This window comes from Lutra lutra, chromosome 7, assembly GCF_902655055.1.
Source record: "Lutra lutra chromosome 7, mLutLut1.2, whole genome shotgun sequence".
In the NCBI taxonomy this organism is placed as follows: domain Eukaryota; kingdom Metazoa; phylum Chordata; class Mammalia; order Carnivora; family Mustelidae; genus Lutra; species Lutra lutra.
Genome location: NC_062284.1, coordinates 50,191,747 through 50,211,413, shown reverse-complemented (window position 1 = coordinate 50,211,413; position 19,667 = coordinate 50,191,747). Strand labels below are relative to the sequence as shown.

At 42.2% G+C, this 19,667-nt stretch overlaps 1 protein-coding gene across 5 annotated transcripts in view; it reads left to right on the top strand.

Annotated features, from left to right (window-relative positions):
* The window catches only part of RPGRIP1 (RPGR interacting protein 1), an 85,030-nt gene that overhangs the window by 36,904 nt on the left and 28,459 nt on the right, over positions 1-19,667 (top strand). For 2 of the 5 annotated variants that reach the window (XM_047739273.1, XM_047739271.1), the window contains 10 exons: positions 901-991; positions 1,950-2,063; positions 4,206-4,311; positions 7,456-7,479; positions 8,357-8,503; positions 9,158-9,231; positions 11,882-12,027; positions 14,037-14,197; positions 14,611-14,754; positions 15,456-15,606. In XM_047739273.1, coding sequence (XP_047595229.1) covers positions 901-991; positions 1,950-2,063; positions 4,206-4,311; positions 7,456-7,479; positions 8,357-8,503; positions 9,158-9,231; positions 11,882-12,027; positions 14,037-14,197; positions 14,611-14,754; positions 15,456-15,606 — 1,158 coding nt within the window. Of the gene's footprint in view, positions 1-900; positions 992-1,949; positions 2,064-4,205; positions 4,312-7,455; positions 7,480-8,356; positions 8,504-9,157; positions 9,232-11,726; positions 12,028-14,036; positions 14,198-14,610; positions 14,755-15,455; positions 15,607-18,062; positions 18,516-18,677; positions 18,830-19,277; positions 19,621-19,667 lie in introns of those variants that run through there. The other 3 variants (XM_047739276.1, XM_047739272.1, XM_047739274.1) reach the window with 3 other exon arrangements.

The window sequence follows — 19,667 nt, the reverse complement described above, 5'->3', positions numbered from 1 at the left end:
GTGCTCATACACGTAGTCAAAACTTTGCATACAATTTCACCAGTCTAGGGATGTCCAAAGTCCATTTCTTTTTTTTTTTTTAAAGATTTTATTTATTTATTTGACAGACAGAGATCACAAGTAGGCAGAGAGGCAGGCAGAGAGAGAGAGGGAAGCAGGCTCCCTGCTGAGCAGAGAGCCTGATGCGGGACTCGATCCCAGGACCCTGAGATCATGACCTGAGCCGAAGGCAGCGGCTTAACCCACTGAGCCACCCAGGCGCCCCCCAAAGTCCATTTCTGAAGTCCAGGCCTAGAAGTCAGGCTATAAGTGAACAATTGCAATTTCTCTTCTTCTTGTATTCTAAATGGCTTAGAGTCTCTGGCTGCTGGAAACCCAACATTGAATTAAATAAAATGTTCTGTGCAAATTTCCTTCACCTAGCCCACCCACCGCATCGGAATGGGGTGTCTGTACTCTGGGGATTCAATGTTAGCTTTGTTTCGTATGGTTCTATATTTTCAAACTTCCTACTGGAGCCAAACGAATCTTTGCAAAAACAGCTAAAAGTAGAAAAATTAAGTGAGTCTAAGTTCCATTTCAGTTTGACTTCATCGTTATTGAGTACCAGGTACATACCAGACGCCAGAGATAATGATGCATTAGAGTTAGAAACACAGTCCCTTTCTTCTTTGCACCTTTCTTCTTTCCACTTATACTCTCTTACTTGGCAGATTGTGGTACCGCTGGCTTAGTAACTCTGTAGTTGCATATCTTTGCAAGAGTAGACTGAGAACCTCTCCTCTGGGATTAGTGATCCTTATGAGGATTTCCCCCAGGGATCAAGGCTCTCTACTTTTAGCAGTTGGTGTTCTGGAGAAATTCTGTTGCAGAGTCTGCATCTTCTGTCTAAACTTTTAGGGCCTAGGGACAGGCTGAGCTACACAGCCCCTCCCACATTCAAGAACCATGAGACAAATGGGAAGACCAGAGGTCAAATATCCAGTGAACTGTGAGTTCTTTTCATTTATCCTGCACTGTTACACTTTCAGCTTTAATTGGAAATACATCATTTAGGGAACAAGTGAATGTTGGCATTTTCAAGTCTTCCCAACATAATCAGAGAAGACGAAAGTGCGCCCTTGGTCAAATGTCAACTTTATTTGCTTAAAAATGGGAAATAATCGGGGCGCCTGAGTGGCTCAGTCAGATATGCCTCTGCCTTCAGCTCAGGTCATGATCCTAGGGTCCTGGGATCGAGCACTGCATCTGGCTCCCTGCTCAGTGGGAAGCCTGCTTCTCCCTCTCTCACTCCCCCTGCTTGTGTTCTCTCTCTCTCTGTGTCAAATAAATAAAATCTTTAAAAATATTTAGAAAAATGGGAAATAACCATCTGTCTTTGAAGGAAAGGCAAATAAGGCCCTTTCCTTAATTGAAGGTATTCCCTCTCTTTCCCTTCCTATTTTTCTCCCTTAGGTCATAATTCATTTATATTTCTGTTTGACACTTGAAAGCTGTATTTGATAAGATTATCTATCACACATATCAAAATTACTAACTCCTCTAACTTGTCTTCATCCATGTGAGAACTCAGTTCTTTTTTTTTTTTTTAAAGATTTTATTTATTTATTTGTCAGAGAGAGGGAGGGAGAGAGAGCGAGCACAGGCAGACAGAATGGCAGGCAGAGGCAGAGGGAGAACCAGGTTCCCTGACGAGCAAGGAGCCCGATGTGGGACTCGATCCCAGGACACTGGGATCATGACCTGAGCCGAAGGCAGCTGCTTAACCAACTGAGCCACCCAGGCGTCCCGAGAACTCAGTTCTAAAACCCCTGTAAGAGCAGTTTCTATTTCTTCTTTTTTGTGTGTAATGTTCCTAATTATAAGAGTGTAATTTCTTTCAGCAAAGTTATAATTACTATTAAACTCATTGGTCTGTGCATGCCTAGCTGTGCTAATATTATGACCAGCAATACTATGCTAGTGGAAGAACAACCCAAGTCTCCTGAGAAAATGTGGTCCAAAGATGAAGATTTTGAACAGAGAAGCTCTTTGGAGTGTGCTCAGAAGGCCACCGAACTTCGGTAAGAGTGTGGCATTCCATGCCTCAAGCCATATGAGCTGAAAAAGTAAGAGATTCTTATTTGTATCTTTACTCTGCCAGAGGAAAGGAGAATGCTTGGGATTCAATTCAGTTTTAAATTCAATCTGAGAAATAGATGTGGATTCCCATGTGGGTTAAGAAATGATGCACCTTAAAAAAAAAAAAAAAAAGAAATGATGCACCTAAAGAGAATGTTTATGTGTATTAGAAGACCTACTGTTTTATATCACAGAAGGAAAACTTTTTTTTTTTTTTTAGATTTTGTTTATTTGAGAGAGAGAGAGAGAGAGAGAGCATGAGAAGGGTGAGGGTCAGAGGGAGAAGCAGACTCCCTGCCTAGCAGGGAACTCGATGCAGGACTCGATCCTGGGACTCCTGGATAATGATCTGAGCCAAAGGCAGTCGCCTAGCCAACTGAGCCACGCTGGCGCCCAGAAGGAAAACTTTTTCATCCCCATCATCAGATAGGGGTTCTCAGCACTCACTGAGCATCAGTTTTTAGAGAATATTTTTTTAAGGTAGACTTTATTTTTTAGAGAAGTTTTAGATTCACAGCAAAACTGAGCAGAAAGTACAGAGACTTCCCATATACTGCTCATCCCCACACACCACACACTATCAATATCCCATACCACAGTGGTATTTTTGTGACAGTGGCTGAACCCATACTGACACATCATTATCACCCAAAGCCCATAGCTTACCGTGGGGTTCACTTCTGGTGTTGCACGTTCTGTGGGTTTGGACAGATGTATAAACATGTATCCACCATTGTAGTATCATAGAGAGTAGGTTCATTGCCCTAGACCTCCTCTGTGCTCTGCCTTCTTATCCCTCTCTACCACCTTACCTCTGGCACCACTGATCTTGATGATTTTGCCTTGGCCGGAATGTCATATAGTTGTAAAAATACACTATACAGTCTTTTCAGATTAGCTTCTTTCACTTGGCAATATGCATTCAAATTTCCTCCATGTCTTTTCATGGCTTGATAGCTCATTTCCCTTAGCAATGAATAACTTTCCATTGGATGTACCACAGTTCATCCATTCACCTACAAATGACGTTTTGATTACTTCCAACTTTTGGCCGTTATGAATGAAACTGTTGTAAACATTCGTGTTCAAACATAGTTTTCAATCTGGAGACCTTTTAAAACCAAGAAGACTAGAGGATTGGTGGGTGGATGGGGTCGGTTAAATGGGTGATGCGTATTAAGGAGGGCACTTGTTGTGATGACTATGAATGTTGTATGTAAGTGAAGAATCACTAAATTCTGCACCTGAAACCAATATTACTCCTCATGTTAACTAACTGGAATTTAGGTAAAAAATTGGAGGAAAAATAAAAGAAATGTTCTATTCCAAAAAAGACAATATTGAGAAAATAAATGATATGTGAGGTAATATAATATCAAACTACCACACAAAAATAATTAAATAAAATCAAAAGCTTGTGTATCTTATAATACAGTTTATTTCATATAAACAGATCCTGAAAATTAAAAAACAAATCCACAGAAACCTGGGCCCCACCCCAGAGATTCCTTTTCAATTATTTCAATTATAATAATTATTCAATTATTTCAGTTATTCCTTTTCAAGCAGTATAGGTTGTAAAGATTTCCCCAGATGATTCTAATAAGCAGCTAAGACTGGGAATCACTGAGATAGAGCCTAATGAACCCAAATCTACCTCAATACTTAGAAATAATAAAGAAAATGTGGTCTCCTAGGTTGAGAAATAATAATCTTCCCCTGTGTTTCCCTCCATATCCATACCTTTCTGGTTTCTCTAAGGAGACAGGACTCAGACTCAGCTGGACTTTACAAGGTTGAGAAATTGTGAGCACCATAATTTTAAAAATTGCTATTATGTTTTCTCATAACACAGACTTTAAGGTTGGTGGTGTCTCTGTTGAATCCCAGCTCTTATGAGGGGAAATGGGAGAAAGGGGATTATTTATTGGAGTGTACATTTGTTTCCTACTTCTGGTATGCTGTGGGTGAGATAGAAAGGCAAGAGGCAAGAGGAAGATACTCTTATTTGGTGCAGTATTGAGAGGGGAGATGTTTAATTCTGTCCATTCACAGAATGTCTTAACACTGTTTTCTTTCTTCAGAGCTTCCATTAAGGAGAATATAGAGCTGATTCGGCTTAAGAAGCTCTTACATGAAAGGAATACCTCATTGGTAGCAACAAAAGCACAGTTAACAGAAGTTCAAGAGGTGAGCTGCCAGGGCAGGCCAGTGTGGGATGGCCTGGAATACCCTCAAATCTCAGACCTCTGGTGTCCTTGGCTGTTTGAGAAGCCCTGCTGGGCCCAATCAGGCATCCAGTTCCAGTGGTAACTGTATGTCATCAGTTTGGGGGGAAGAGAGTCAGTATTATTTTCTCCATTGCATACATGGAAGACCACAACTAAGAGCAATTAAACTGTCACACAACTTATAGGGAATATTCAAGTCCAAGCCTTGCAATTCTGAGTCCATTCTTCTTCCAATACTCCATTATCTCTCTTTTAGGAAGAAGCCTCAAGCTCTGCCTTCTAAGGTAGGATTAAGTGGGGTTAACCTGAACCAGAGTTAAGGTCCCAGCCAAGGGCCACAGCAGAATGTAATTAAGTTGGGAAGCCAAGAGCAGGCCCAGGGGAAGGGAAGGAGACTAGTCTTTACTGAGGACTCTCCATGTGCTGGACTCTGTCCAGTTGCGTACAGTCATGATCTCATTTAAGCCTGACAACAACCCTCAATGTAAGTGCATTTAACAAATGAGGGAACTGAGACTCAAAGAAGTTAAGTAACCTGCGTAAGTCATAAAAATACTTATGTGGGCAGAGCAGGCTTTGAGTCCATTTTTATCTGGCACCAAGGCTTATGCTCTTTTCTCATTACCGCATAAGAGAAACTCATATATGAATGGTGGAAATGGGGCATCAAGGGTCTAAGTGATAGATCAACACCATTCTTTTATTGACTAAATATGTATGGAGTACCAGGAACTGCGCAAAGCACTGGGACACAAAGATTACAAAGTAAAACAGCTCCTACCTTCAAGGAACTTACCAAAGCAAGAGAACAAGATGTAAACAAATACAGTTATCCAAGTACAGGGTATTGGCAGGAACACAAGAGACACGAGAACACAGAAGTCAGCTCTTCCAGAGAATGAGGTGCAGGATCCAGAAAGGGTTCATAAAGGAATATACTCATGAGCCAAATATTGGGATACTGAAAGATTAGCAGGTGTTAATAAGTGTGCAAGGGGGGGGGGTGTTTCCAGGAGAGGAGAGGTATAAGCCAGGGCACAGAGGTGAAAAACATCAGGGACCAGATCATGGAAGCCTTATCAGGATTTTAGACTTTATCTAATAGACAGTGGGAAGCTGTAGAAAGGTTTGAAACAAGTTGATAACATCAGTTTTTTCCCCCAAAGAGATTACTTTGCCTTTTTTTTAATGTTTGAAGTTTTTTGAAATACATTTTAATAAAGAAATGGTACTTTAAAAAATAATGATTAACTCTGGGGCACCTGGGTGACTCAGTCAGTTAAGTCTGCCTTCGGCTCAGGTCATGATCCCAGGGACCTGGGATCAAGCCCCACATCGGGCTCCCTGCTCAGCAGGAGGCCTGCTTCTCCCTCTCTCACTCTCCCTGCTTGTATTCCCCTCGCTGTCTCTTTCTCTGTCAAATAAATAAATAAAACCTTTTAAAAAAATAATGATTAACTCTGAGTAGTAGAGTTATAGAGGACTGATATAGTCTTTATATTTTTCTGAAATTTTCAACTTATTGAAAATCACAAAACCAGAAGGAAAGATCATCTGGCAGTGGAGTGAATAATACAGGTTGGCTGATACACGTAAAGTGATCAGGTAAAAGATGACTGCAGTGGTCCAAGAGAGACAGATGAGGGTCCCAACCAAGGCAGAGAGAGGCCCACAGAGAAAGGACTATATTGGGAACTTCCAGGAAGTAGAAGAATGGACTTCATCACCAAAAGGGTAGAGGAAAATGGGAAATGAAAGATGATTTCTGGGTCTCTGCATGAGCAAGAAGATGATGGTGGTATCTTTCATCTAGATTGGCTGCAGTTAGCACTACCCTGGTTACTTCTGTTCTAATGGGAATAAAAGGCATCTTCACAAGGTCAACCACCAAACCTGTGTTTCAGAGAGAACTATGCACATGCTTGTATTCTTTTGACTTGGTTAATTTTGGTAGCACTTACAGAATGTGGAAACACGGGAAGGAAGATAATATAAAATTGTATGGGCAAACAGCAACATTTGTAGGATTACATTTTTTTTTAAACCCCATCTATTCCTTCATCACATTAAAGGAAAAAAGGAAGCAAGCCATCCTGAATCCTTACCCATGTTAGTTGTAGTGGTAGAGATGAGCTAAAATGGGGAGTAATCACCCACAATTGTTTAAAATGTAGGTTTTACGATTTGTTTTTCTCCAACAGTTTGCCTTTTTAGTCATCCTTTCTCTTGATCCCTTAGCATTAATTGTGGTGGTCAGGAGCACAGACTCTGAGTCAGACAAGCTGAGTTAAAATACTGCCTCTGTCTCTTGATAGCTCTGTGACTGAGCAAGTGACTTAACTCTCTGAGCTTTGGTGTTTCATTTTTTTTTAAGATTTTATTTATTTATTTGACAGACAGAGATTACAAGTAGGCAAGAGAGGCAGGCAGGGAGAGAGAGGAGGAAGCAGACTCTCCGCGGAGCAGAGAGCCCGATGTGGGGCTCAATCCCAGGACCCTGGGATCATGACCTGAGCCAAAGGCAGAGCCTTAACAACTGAGCCACCCAGGCGCTCCTGGAAAGAAAACTTTCTGAAGCATGCTGAGTAAAGGATTGCACCTACTCTGAAAATAAATATTTTTCTTGGATATTCCACCAAATGCAATACAAATGTGAATAAATGACCTTTCATGCTTTTTTTTTTTAAGATTTTATTTATTTATTTGACAGACAGAGATCACAAGCAGGCAGAGAGGCAGGCAGAGACAGAGGAGGAAGCAGGCTCCCTGCTGAGCAGAGAGCCCGATGCGGGGCTCGATCCCAGGACCCCGAGATCATGACCTGAGCCAAAGGCAGCGGCTTAACCCACTGAGCCACCTAGGTGCCCCCCTTCATGCTTTTTGAAAGAAATTGCATCATCTCTTATGTTCACAAACCTCCTGACAAGCTAGGGTAGGAAAAAGTAGCAGCAATTAGTAAACAAGTATACAAATTGACTTGATTTATGAAAATTTTTAAATATCTCTTAAACTAACCATTTAAACATTTGTATTACAGAGATAAATATCAAAACGAATATCACGTTGATAAATCAGTGGAACAATATGTATTTCTTTCTTTCAGGCATATGAAACTCTGCTCCAGAAGGTACAGAAGATTCCTTGAATCTGTTTCTTAGCAGTAAGAGGAATTAAACCCAAAGAAATTTGTATTAGTCTTTAAATATCATAACACCAGAATTTAGCCAAGTAAATCGAAGTTATTATGACCTAAAATTTCTATTAAGACAAATGTCCTATTACTATGATCAGAAGATATTTATTGTGGCATTCACAGCTGAAATATGAGATCTGAAATACATGGCATAGTATTTTTCAGCCTATTCCTAGAGAGAATTATAGAGTATTTGATCAGAAATTCCTAAGAGTATTCCTCTAGCATGTATGAGGTGATGAAATATAACAAAGTTATTGCATACCTTCTCTGATGTTCTTAAATGTTCAGCACCATTCACTCCTGTGAGTGGGGTGCAGGTGAAGCCAGGTGAATGACCATGAGTAAAAGTTACTAAGTCAGAGTTCCCAGCATGAACAGCCACAGCTGTTCCTCGCCAGAGGTGTTTACCAGAAAAAATGCATACTTCTTGAGTGAACATGTCACTTTGTTAGGTGCAAAGGGAAGAGTGTATCACCCTAAGAAGCGTTCAGATAGCTTAGAACGTAAAGGCAGCTACGAAAAGTTCACTTCACTTAGAGCCAGTGTTTAATGTAGACCTTGGGAAAATTTATGCTCCAGCTATGCATCATAGTTTCCTGGAGTGGAAAATCCTCACTAACAGGGAAACAATAATTCCTGAGAAATACTAGAGTGATAGACAATGCCAGTCTACAGTGCAAAGGCACTGTGCTATTAATCAAAGTCATTCTTCTTGAGATCCACTAGGGAATGCTAGAGTTGCTGTATCTTGAGACCATTTTTGCTGAGTGATATGACCATTCCCAGAGCAACTTTCCTTTTGCCCCAGAATCAGGGAATCCTGAGTGCAGCCCATGAAGCCCTCCTTGGGCAAGTGAATGAGCTCAGGGCAGAACTGAAGGAGCAGAGCAAGAAGGTTGTGAGCTTCAAGAGCCAATTGGAAGATGTGTCCATCCTGCAGATAACACTGAAGGAGGTAAATAACAATACTAATTGAAAGGTAGCATCCAGGGGGGAGGGGGGTTGGGAGAGGGGGTTGGGATTATGGACATTGGGGAGGGTATGTGCTATAGTTAGTGCTGTGAAGTGTGTAAATCTGGCGATTCACAGACCTGTACCCCAGGGGATAAAAATATATTATATGTTTATAAAAAATAAAATTAAAAAAAAAAAAAAGAAAGGTAGCATCCGTTATAAGTTACAATCCAATTTCAGAGATGTTAAAAAGTGTATTTTACCAACACTATGGCTATTTCATTTTTTCAAATGAGAAAAATGAGGCTCCAGGTGGTTAAGTAATTTGCTCAAGATTACACCATTAGAGGAAAAACTGGGATTTATAGTTGTGTCTATTCTCCAAAGTTTTTGCTTATTATAATGTTCTGCTGCTGCTTTAACAGGAGAAACCCAGACACCTTGAAAATGTGCTTCAGAGAATCCTCATTATTTCCAATAAAATTTCTATCACAGCAGTTGCTTCAAGTCTTACTAGTTGAATGGCTCCTCATAGACGTGAGACATGAACACAGAAAGCTTCCTATCCAAGCCCCACTCTGCTACAGAAAGGGGAGACATTTTCAAGGTGATAGGTGTTACAATTTTATTTCAGGCACTTTACTGTGATTCTTAGTTTCAGGAGAGAGTTGAAGATTTGGAAAAAGAACGAAACCTGCTGAATGACAATTATGAAAAACTCTTAGAAAAGTGAGTACCAAGTTTGGGTCCCAGAGCACTATTTGTTACAAAAGACAATTATAGAAAAGTGCCCTCACATTCTAAAATAATGCCTAGTGTGGGTAAGGGAATGCTGGTACTCAACAGTGTTAGTGAGAATATAAAGTGGCAGTCTATTTGGAAGGGAATTCAATGCTATCTATAGAAATGTGAAACATGCATAAACATGTATTTGCAAAGATAATGTATAATAAGAATGTTAATTACTACATTGTTACTAATAGTAAAAAAAAAAAGTGGAAGCATCCAAATTTCCTTTGATAGGGATTGATTAAATAAATAATGTTGCATCCCCACAATTAAATACTATGATACTGTTAAAAATGAGGTAGACTTATACGTCTAAGATAGATTATTAAAAGAAAAGTTGTAACAGAATATATCAACTTTGACTTAGTTTATGGGGGATTTGTGTGTGTGTGTGTGTGTGTGAGAGAGAGAGAGAGAGAGAGAGAATCAGCAAACCCCTCATGAGATGAAAGGATTGGAGTAGGGTGAAGAGGCACTTTCACTTTTAATCTTTATACTTCTGTATCTTTTTAATTTTTTCACAACAAGCATATATTAATTTACTAATTTTAAAATTTAAAATATCTGGAAGTTGGGGCACCTGGGTGGCTCAGTTGGTTAAGCATCTGCCTTTGGTTTAGGTCATGATCCCGCGGTCTTGGGATTGAGCCCTGTGTGAAGCTCTCTGCTCCTCCGGGAGCCTGCTTCTTTCTCTCCCTCTGCCTGCCACTCCCCTGTTTGTGCTTTGTGCTCTATCTATGTCAGGTAAATAAATAAATAAAATCTTAAAAAAAAAAAAAACCTGGAAGTTTAGGGGCATCTAGGTGGTGCAGTTGGTTAAGTGTCCTATTCTTTGTTTTGGCTTATCTCATGATCTCAGGGTCATGAGATTGAGCCCCATATCAGGCTCCAAACTCAGCCCAAAGTCTGCTAAAGACTCTGTCTCCCACTCTCTCTGTCTTCCCCAGCCCCCCTCCAATAAATAAACCTTTTTCTTAAAAAAATTGTATTTATTTATTTGACAGAGAGATCACAGTAGGCAGAGCAGCAGGCAGGGAGAGGGGGAGGAAGCAGGCTCCCTGCTGAGCCGAGACCCTGATGTGGAGCTCGATCCCAGGACCCTGAGACAATTTCCTGAGCTGAAGGCAGAGGCTTAACCCACCAAGCCACCCAGGTGCCCCTTTAAATCTTTAAAAATAAAATAACATAAAATACCTGGACGTTTAAAAAATAGTTGAACATGCCTTCTGACTCAGTTAAAGGCAGTAGGAGATAGATTTGGGAGATTGGTATGGGAGCCTCCTGGGAATATCTGATGCTCTTCAACCCAGAGAAACGAAGTGGTGTAGGGATTATCCACTTTGAAGACTCTGTGTAACAAAACATTACTATTAGCTTCTTCACTTAATCACTCAGAATGTTTTCTGCTTGGATCATCATGTAATATATGGCTAGGAAGTGCCAAGAACTTTTTTTTTTAAGTGGGCTACACATCCACCATGGGGCCCATTGTAGGGCTCGAACTCATGACACTGGGGAGATCAAGAGTTGAAGACTTAATAGACTGAGCCACCCAGGCTCTCTGAGAACTCTTACTACTAGCTGAAGCAAGTTGTTCTTAATTTTTTATTTTTTAAATTTTTATTTATTTGTCAGAGAAAGAGATTGAGAGAGTGAGCGAGCACAAGCAGGGAGAGCAGCAAGCAGAGGGAGAAGCAGACTCCCTGCTGACCAGGGAGCCCAATGTGGGACTCGATCCCAGGTGCCTGGGACCATGACCTGAGCTGAAGGCAGATGCTTTAACCAACTGAGCCACTCAGGCGCCCAGTAAGTTGTTTTTAGACCACATTTATTCAAATGAAAAATAGGAAAAGACCTCTGCAGAAGTAATAGCTTGATTATCAATGTCACTTCACTTACGTAAATTATCAAAGACAGATTGTGTGTGTTTTACACTCAAAATGGGCCTGCTCTGACAGCTAGTTACAGTGCTGTGTGGGGGTATAGCCATTGAAAAGGTTAGTTCCTGCCCTTCAGTGTAGTAATTTATAATCTAGTTCGAAGGCAAATATTCTCTAAACCAGCCATTGGTGAAGATATATAGAAGAATAGAGTAGGGAAAAGAAGAATATTTTGTTCCTCATTTCTCTGAAAGTTTATTTAAGTAACCTCTGCACCCAACATGGGGCTTGAACTTACAACCCCTCAATCAAGAGTCATGTGCCCTTCCAGATGATCCAGCCAGGTACCTCTGTTCCTCGTTTTTAATTCAGCAGGCCTGAGAATGTCTTGGTACACAGTACCTGAAGAAAGCCATCATGCTGGAGAAGTTCCTTGGGAGATGGATGGGATTTGGGTTGTTTGTTCAGTGGGATATCTGAGACCCAAACAGAAGTGATACTAAGGAACTCCTCAATAGGGCCCAAAAGTTCCAAGGCAGTTGGTAAATGACAGTTACAGAGATAGCGGGGACAGAAAAACATGTAGGGGAATGAATGATGCGCTAGGCCCAGGAGATGCTGAAACTGTGTAATAAAGCCGTCACATCACATACCTTTGAGTATTTATCTGACAACTCTCTCCTCGCTCCTTACTTGCTTCCCATTTTCAGCATGTTGGACAGCAGTAATCAGCCTCACTGGAGCACTGAGCTCGCAGGAGAACAGCTACAGCAGAAAGTCTGTCAGTTGCAGGACCAGCTGGACGCTGAGCTGGAGGAGAAGAGAAAAGTCTTACTTCAGCTGTCTAGAGAGAAAGGTAGGTCAGGCTGTGAAGACCTTTTCTCAAGTGAGGCATCTTCTACGTCTGGTATGGGAGAAGGGAACTTGGGTCAGCATTTTTCCAATCCCCTCACATGATCCTATTTTTGTGTGGATCAGGGATAACTAGAATAAGAACACTGGCAATCAGATCAGATTTAAATCAAGAAAGCATGACACCTACCTCACATGCAGAGGTTTTTATATGTAAAGTTTTCATTTGAGAGGATGACTACTCTTTTTTTTTTTTAAAGATTTTATTTATTTATTTGACAGAAATCACAAGTAGGCAGAGAGGCAGGCAGAGAGAGAGGAGGAAGCAGGCTCCCTGCTGAGCAGAAAGCCCAACGTGGGGCTCGAACCCAGGACCTGGGATCATGACCTGAGCCGAAGGCAGCGGCTTAACCCACTGAGCCACCCAGGCGCCCCAAGGAGGATGACTACTCTTAATTTTATTGTTTTTATTTATTTACTTGCCTTCTGAGAGAGAGAGAGAGAGAGCCAGGACATAGGGAGAGGGAGAGAGTGAATCTTAAGCAGGCTTTGTGCCCAGCACAGAGCCTGAAGCTGGGCTCCATCTCACGACTCTGAGGTCTTGACCTGAGCCAAAATCAAGAGTAGAATGGGCGCTCAACCAACTGAGCCACCAAGGTGCTCCTTAAATTTATTGTTTTTTAGACATTCACTTTATTTATGAAAGTGCCTTTTATTCTTACTAATTATTTTAGAGGTGACTGGGAATCTTGCTTTTTGATTTATTTTGTTTTAACGCCTGATGCCTCAAACTGCAAAGCAAATTACTGCTCCTGGTTACCATTTCCATTTCCCCCATCTTAACTCTGAGATCATGGTAGATAGTTATTCTGAAGATTTTTAAATACTGTCAAAGAGACCTTTGTCTTACTTCTTTTTGCTAGGCTGGACCTTGATAACTATTCATATCAAAGTCAGGTTTCATTAGATCCTAGTATATTCACATAGAAGAGTGAAGGAAAAGAAATATGACATTAAGAAAAATAGAGATAGGAACCATAAAGGGATAAAACCCAGAAGCACATGCTAAGGACCTTATAGTATGTATGAGATACAAGTGAAGTATTGTAAAGACCTTGGGGTAATCTAATCTAAACTACCCCCTCTAATGCATGCTAATGAAGTGATCACACTAAATAATGATCACCTTCCTTCCCTGAAACACCCATACTCATCCACCCAAACACATGCATGCAGAAATGCCCAAATGCCCATTCTCCCTCCCTCCAGGTCAGGGTGGGAGTGAGAGAGGTGCCACAGGAAGCCAGTAGCATGGAAGTCAGAATGGAGCTGGGGAGGAGTTGGAGAGATACCAGTTTGGCTGGTGCTAGCAAAAAGTTTGCACTGTAGGGTCACCTGGGTGGCTCAGTCAGTTAAGCATCTGTGTTTGGCTCAGGTCATGTTCTCAGAGTCCTAGATCAAGCCCTGTGTCAGGCGCTCTGCTTGGTGGGGGAGTCTGCTTCTCCCTTCCCTTCTTCCTCTCCTCCCCACCTCATCCTCTCTCTCTCTCTCTCAAATAATTTAATAAATGAACTCTTAAAAAAAAAAAGTTTACATTGTAGAACTGCCTGCCTGACTCAGTTGGTAGAGTATGCAACTCTTAATCTCACAGTTGTGAGTTCAAGCCCCACATTGGGTGTGGAACCTACTTAAAGTTAAAAAAAAAAAAAAGTTTGCACTAACCCAGTCAAGTAGCTTTGTTTGCTGCTGCTGGTGGTTTTGGTGTGTTGTTTTTCTTTACAGTTCTGCAGGTCTTTTTTGTTTTGTTTTTGGAGTCCAGTGTCAGCTCAGTTTTCTGGGTCAATAAAGCTGGAACCCCTTTGTAGAAATAAGATGGAATTGGCTTCTCTAAAGGTAAATTTATAAAATAAATTAAACATGAGTGGGAAATTTAATTCGCACTTGGTCCAGCTTTAAGCGTGATTACTGCTAACTACAGAGTTTCAACTTTCTGGATGGATTTTTCTCCTCCAGCTCAAAACAGGGATCTGCAACTTGAAGTCACCAATCTGCTTCAGAAGCATAAGCAGGAAGTAGAGATCCTCCAAAATCAAGAGATAATTTCCCAGTCTCCTGACAGGCAATCTGAACCAGCCACTCACCCAGCTCTATTCCAAGAGACCACTCCAACAGAGGTAAGAGCCTGTCTAATCAAGCAAGTTCCTAAACAGAGGGATCCCCTTTATAGTGGGATCTCTGGCAAATATCCCTGGAAGAGATGGTGCTTGAGAGCAGTCTTCAGAAGGCTGTGAGATAGCTTCATGAGCTCCACACATTTTTGCCACCCTTTACCGCTCACAGCATTTAGAATGCTTTTTCAGATGAGGACTTGAAATGATCTGCTGAAGAGCAAACCGCCATTAGAGGCTGTGTAACTTACTGGGACTACTGAATATGAGCAACTAGGGGAGAAAGCCCTTGTGAAGGGACACAGCCCCCTTTTACTCCTGCTGCTGGTATTTTATTATCACTGACAACTGCTTTGAGAATAGTTATTCCTGTGCCTCTCATATTTCTACTCCCTTTACCCATGCTTTTCTCACAATAGCCCTGTGAACCAAAAAACCAAGAAGAAAAGAAACTGTCCCAGATGTTAAGTGAGTTGCAGGTATCGCATGCGGAGACGGTGCTGGAACTAGAAAAGACCAGAGACATGCTCATTCTGCAGCGCAAAATCAACGTGTGCTATCAGGTGCAAGAAAAGGTGGTACAGGAAGGGGGTAGATAAATGGGTACTTGGGAACCACTTCCATGCTGGGAATGAAGTGAGGCCCGAGTTTCCAGGGCTGTTGCGAGGCGGTATGCTGCCATGTGCAACACAGAATGTGCCGTCGTTTGACGCACTTGAGGACTCGCGCTTGCCTGTGGCACCTTGGCAGTAGAAGCCGGTGAAGGGGCCAGCTAATGAAAACGGCAGGTATGAATCTTCTGGATTCCAGTTTCCCCAGAATTAGGAAACTATTATCCTATGGCACCAATAGCACAAATGGTTCCGGAGAAGTATGTGGTGACCCCAGGATTTTTTCCAGTGGATCAGTTTGTCCTGTTAATGAGATAGTGGAGTCTCCTTTAGCCGAACAAGTGCCACCTTTTTTTTTTTTAAATGATTTTCTTTCTTTCTTTTTTTTTTTTTTAAGATTTTATTCATCCACTTGACAGACAGAGATCACAAGTAGGCAGAGAGGCAGAGAGAGAGAGGAGGAAGCAGGCTCCCCGCTGAGCAGAGAGCCCGATGCAGGGCTCCATCCCAGGATCCTGGGATCATGACCTGAGCTGAAGGCAGAGGCTTTAACCCACTGAGCCACCCAGGTGCCCCCAAGTGCCACCTTTTTATCTGGGCCCTTTGGTGCTGGGCCACTTAGATAGAAAAGTTCAGACGTCATTTTGTTTCAGGAGGAACTGGAAGTGATGATGACAAAAGCCGATAATGAAAATAAAGATCACAAAGAAAAACTGGAGAGGTTGAATCGACTGCTAGACCTCAAGAACAATCGTATCAATCAGCTGGAAGGTATTTTGAGAAGCCATGGCCTCCCGCTATCCGGCAAGTCTTAGTCCTTGGTTCTCATTTTGGACCCGTCACGTAGCTAATGCCTGTGCTGTCTCTGTGCACCTGCCTGGAAGGCGGCCCTTTGCGTCTCGGCATGAGACATGTCCCTCCTGTTCTTTGTCCTGCCGTCTTTGGTGTTTTCATACGTGGTTAACGGCTTCTCTTCCTCTTTCGTGTCAGTGTCTTCCTCTGATTCCTCTGGAGAGTTTCAATAGGGCCCAGCAATTACTGAATCTGTTTTGAGAGTGGAGAGCATATCACTGTCAGCTCCCAGGGTGGTGTAACACACTCCCTCTCTCAAGATTTTTTCCTCAACCGGGCCAATATAGAGCTTTATCATTCATCTTTCATCATTCTTTTCTGTGGCTTGTCTCTAAAAGTCTCTGAATTCTTTGTTGCAGTTTGAGGATGTTGACGTGACCGGGCAGCTGGCCCGAAACTTATGCAAATTTCAAAGTGCGGTACTTCCTTCATTTAGTAGAGTCACTGCTGACCAGGAGCTGGTCTCAGTCTCACCTGTCAAGAATATTGGCTTTGTATTAGACTCAATTTTCAGAGACCTGACTCACACTAACCAAATTCACCAAAGATTGATATTTAAATCAGAATGTTCATTTATTATTTTATAATAGTGGCTATTTCATTGCTGCCATGAGAATATCTAGAACTACTGTTCAGGGCAGCCCTCTCTCTGGAAAGCAGAATCAGGAAGCAGCTCACTTAAGTGAGCGTGGAACTAGAATAAAGGGAGATGGGTAATGCTGGGTCATGATTTATCCATGCCAGGATGAGTCTGTTAAAAAGTCACTGCCATGTAACAAAGGAAATCCTCCCTTGGATTGAAATTCTCATGTCTTTCACATTCAGGGTTTTTCTCCTGGGACAGTGCAGGATAAATACTCTTTATCTACATCTGAAGACTCATTTGCTTTAACTTATAGTTCTTTCATTCCTGGTAAGATCAAAGAGTTTTTCATATGTTTACCAGTTATTTGTATTGTGTCTTTTGAAGATTGCCTGTTTCTGTCCTTTACCTGTTTCTTGATAGCATTTTATTCATTTGTAGAATTTCTTTATATGCTAAAATTATTAGCCCTGGGTCATGTAATGCAAAACTTTAAGTCTAGTTTAGTTATGTTAATCTCATCAGTTAAGAAACCATTAATCTAATCTTTGTGTTCCATTTATTTTGGGCAGGAAAACATTCTGATGTATTCAAAGTATTTTTTTCTACTACATTAACTCTTAATATAGGAATTTCATCATTGACACATTGTGATGATTCAGATACTCCCCAATTTGAAGCAGAGTATGTATCAGAGTTTCTGACTGGTGGATATGGGAGGTAATACACAGATTTGGTAGACTGTCTTACATATCTTTTCATCCCTTTGCCAATATTTTCAACCTATTTCCAGGAAGTTTCCTCTCCAGCTTTTTACTCCATTACTCTTTGACTTAAGTGGATTTTTTTCTTTTCTTTTTTTTGGCCACCTTATGTTGGAACCAAATTCTTTTTTTTTTTTTTTTAAGATTTTATTTATTTATTTGTCAGAGAGAGAGAGGGAGAGAGAGCAAGCACAAGCAGACAGAATGGCAGGCAGAGGCAGAGGGAGAAGCAGGCTCCCTGATGAGCAAGGAGCCCGATGCGGGACTCGATCCCAGGACGCTGGGATCATGACCTGAGCCGAAGGCAGCTGCTTAACCAACTGAGCCACCCAGGCGTCCCTGGAACCAAATTCTTAAGAGAATGAAGATTCTTTTTTTTTTTTTTAAGATTTTTATTTGTTTATTTGACAGACAGAGATCACAAGGAGGCAGAGAGGCAGGCGGCGGGGGGAGGGGGGCGGCCGGTTCCCTACTGAGCAGAGAGCCCAATGCGGGGCTCGATCCCAGGACCCCAGGATCATGACCTGAGCAGAGGGTTTAACCCACTGAGCCACTCAGGCACCCCCAGAATGAAGATTCTTGTGACTCATCTGGCTAGCAGGGAAATCATTTCTTGATAGAGCCCAATGTCATGTAGGAGGCACTATGACTATAACTTGGTATTCTCTCGATCACCCACATCCCAGATTTTTGGAAATACTCCTATTTTGTGTTTCTGGTGCTTCTCTGTTGGAATTAACAATTCATCGAACCTTGCAGTTAGATAAAACAATGACATCTGTAGATGAAAGTGTGCCTCCAGTGTTTTCCTGAACTTAGCATTTACTTTCCAATCATTCATTTTGTACCTTATCTCTAAAGCAGGGCATGAGTTAGTTGGCCATCAGAATTCAAAGCTCCTGGCTGCCATTCTTTTGCTTTTCCTTTTGAATTACATGGTGTCTCAAAATCATCAACAATGTGGACTTTCATCATGATTTTTATTCTCCTGTCCAACTTATTTTACCCTAAGGAAGAGCTCTCTATGCTTTAATGGATGGGCAGTTTTCTTTTCCCTCTAGAACAGCTCAGAGATGTGGCTTATGGCACCCGACAATTGTCCTTATGTCTGGAAACACTGCCAAGTCATGGAGATGAGGAGAAAGTGGACATTTCTCTGCTGCATCAGAGTGAAAATCTTTTTGAACTACACATCCACCAGGCCTTCCTGACATCTGCTGCCCTGGCTCAGGCTGGAGACACTCAACCTACCACTTTCTGCACCTATTCCTTCTATGATTTTGAAACACACTGTACCCCACTAGCTGTGGGGCCACAGCCCCTCTATGACTTCACCTCCCAGTATGTGGTGGAAACAGATTCCCTTTTTTTGAACTACCTTCATGGGGCTTCAGCCCGGCTTGATCTATACCAGGCCATAGCCAGTGAGCACCACACTCTTGCAGCTGCGTGGATTTGCTTTCAGAGGGTACTAGAGACTGTGGAGAAGGTCCATGGCTCTACCACACTTACTGGTAAGTGCTGTCAGCTTCCCACAGCTCCCAGAACTAATGTGGAATTTCCCAGAGTCTATAGCTGCTCTTCTGGTGGTTTCCCATTTTCTTCCTCTGCCTTTATTCTTAATCCTTGCCACACCATCCATATCCTCCATGCCTTTCATACCTTCTGCTATCCAGGAGCCAGTGGAGAAGACTTTGGGGTGTTAGAATACTGGATGAGGCTGCGCTTCCCCATAGGACCCAGCCTACAAGCAGGCAATAAGCGGAAGAAAGCTCAGGCCTACCTGTCAGCCAGTGTGCTTGGAGTCTGGGAGGCCCGGGAGGATAAGGTGAGAAGAAGGATGTGCTCAAGCATCTCAGAGGAGCCACAGCCGAGCAGTTCATGAGAATACCTCAGTCTTCCACTCTTAATAAGTATTTGCTGAATGTGAATGAAGGAGAAAAACTGTCGTTCCACAACCAGTCCAGATTCTTTCCTTGGTCAGGCTTGGGTGTGAAATGAAATCATACCCTTGGAGCTAGCTGTCTCCCCTGCTGTGAACAAAATAGCTTCCCTATTGCATTCTCTAAGATAAGGCTTGAGGGCCGGCACCTCTCTCAAATAACTATCTGCCAGAGCCAGTTTGCAGGCAGGTGAAAGTCATTAGGTTTCTCTGTGACCCAGTCAGAATTCAACAGTTCCTTAGGTATAGGCTTTTCCTCATCAAGGGTGCTGGGGTTCAGCTACAACTCTCTCAGCTTGCCCTTTTCCTTCATCCAAGACCAACATCTTTTCAGTCCAGATTGGAGACTTGGAAGCATCAGAATGAGCTGCGGGTGGAAATCATCAGATGCTACGGCCTCCGGAGTCGGCGGCTGGGAACCCAGCCCAGTCCATACGTCATGTACCGCTTCTTCACTTTTTCTGACCATGACACTGCCATCATTCCAGCTAGTAACAATCCCTACTTCAGAGACCAAGCTCGATTCCCAGTGCTTGTGACCTCTGACCTGGATAAGTATCTGAGGCGGGAGGCCCTATCTGTGTACGTTTTTGATGATGAAGACTCAGAGCCTGGCTCGTACCTTGGCCGGGTCCAAGTGCCCTTGCTTCCACTTGCACAAAACAAATCCATTAAAGGTGGGAGTTCAAGATTATTGCATCTCTCTTTTCTCTGCCCAGTGTTG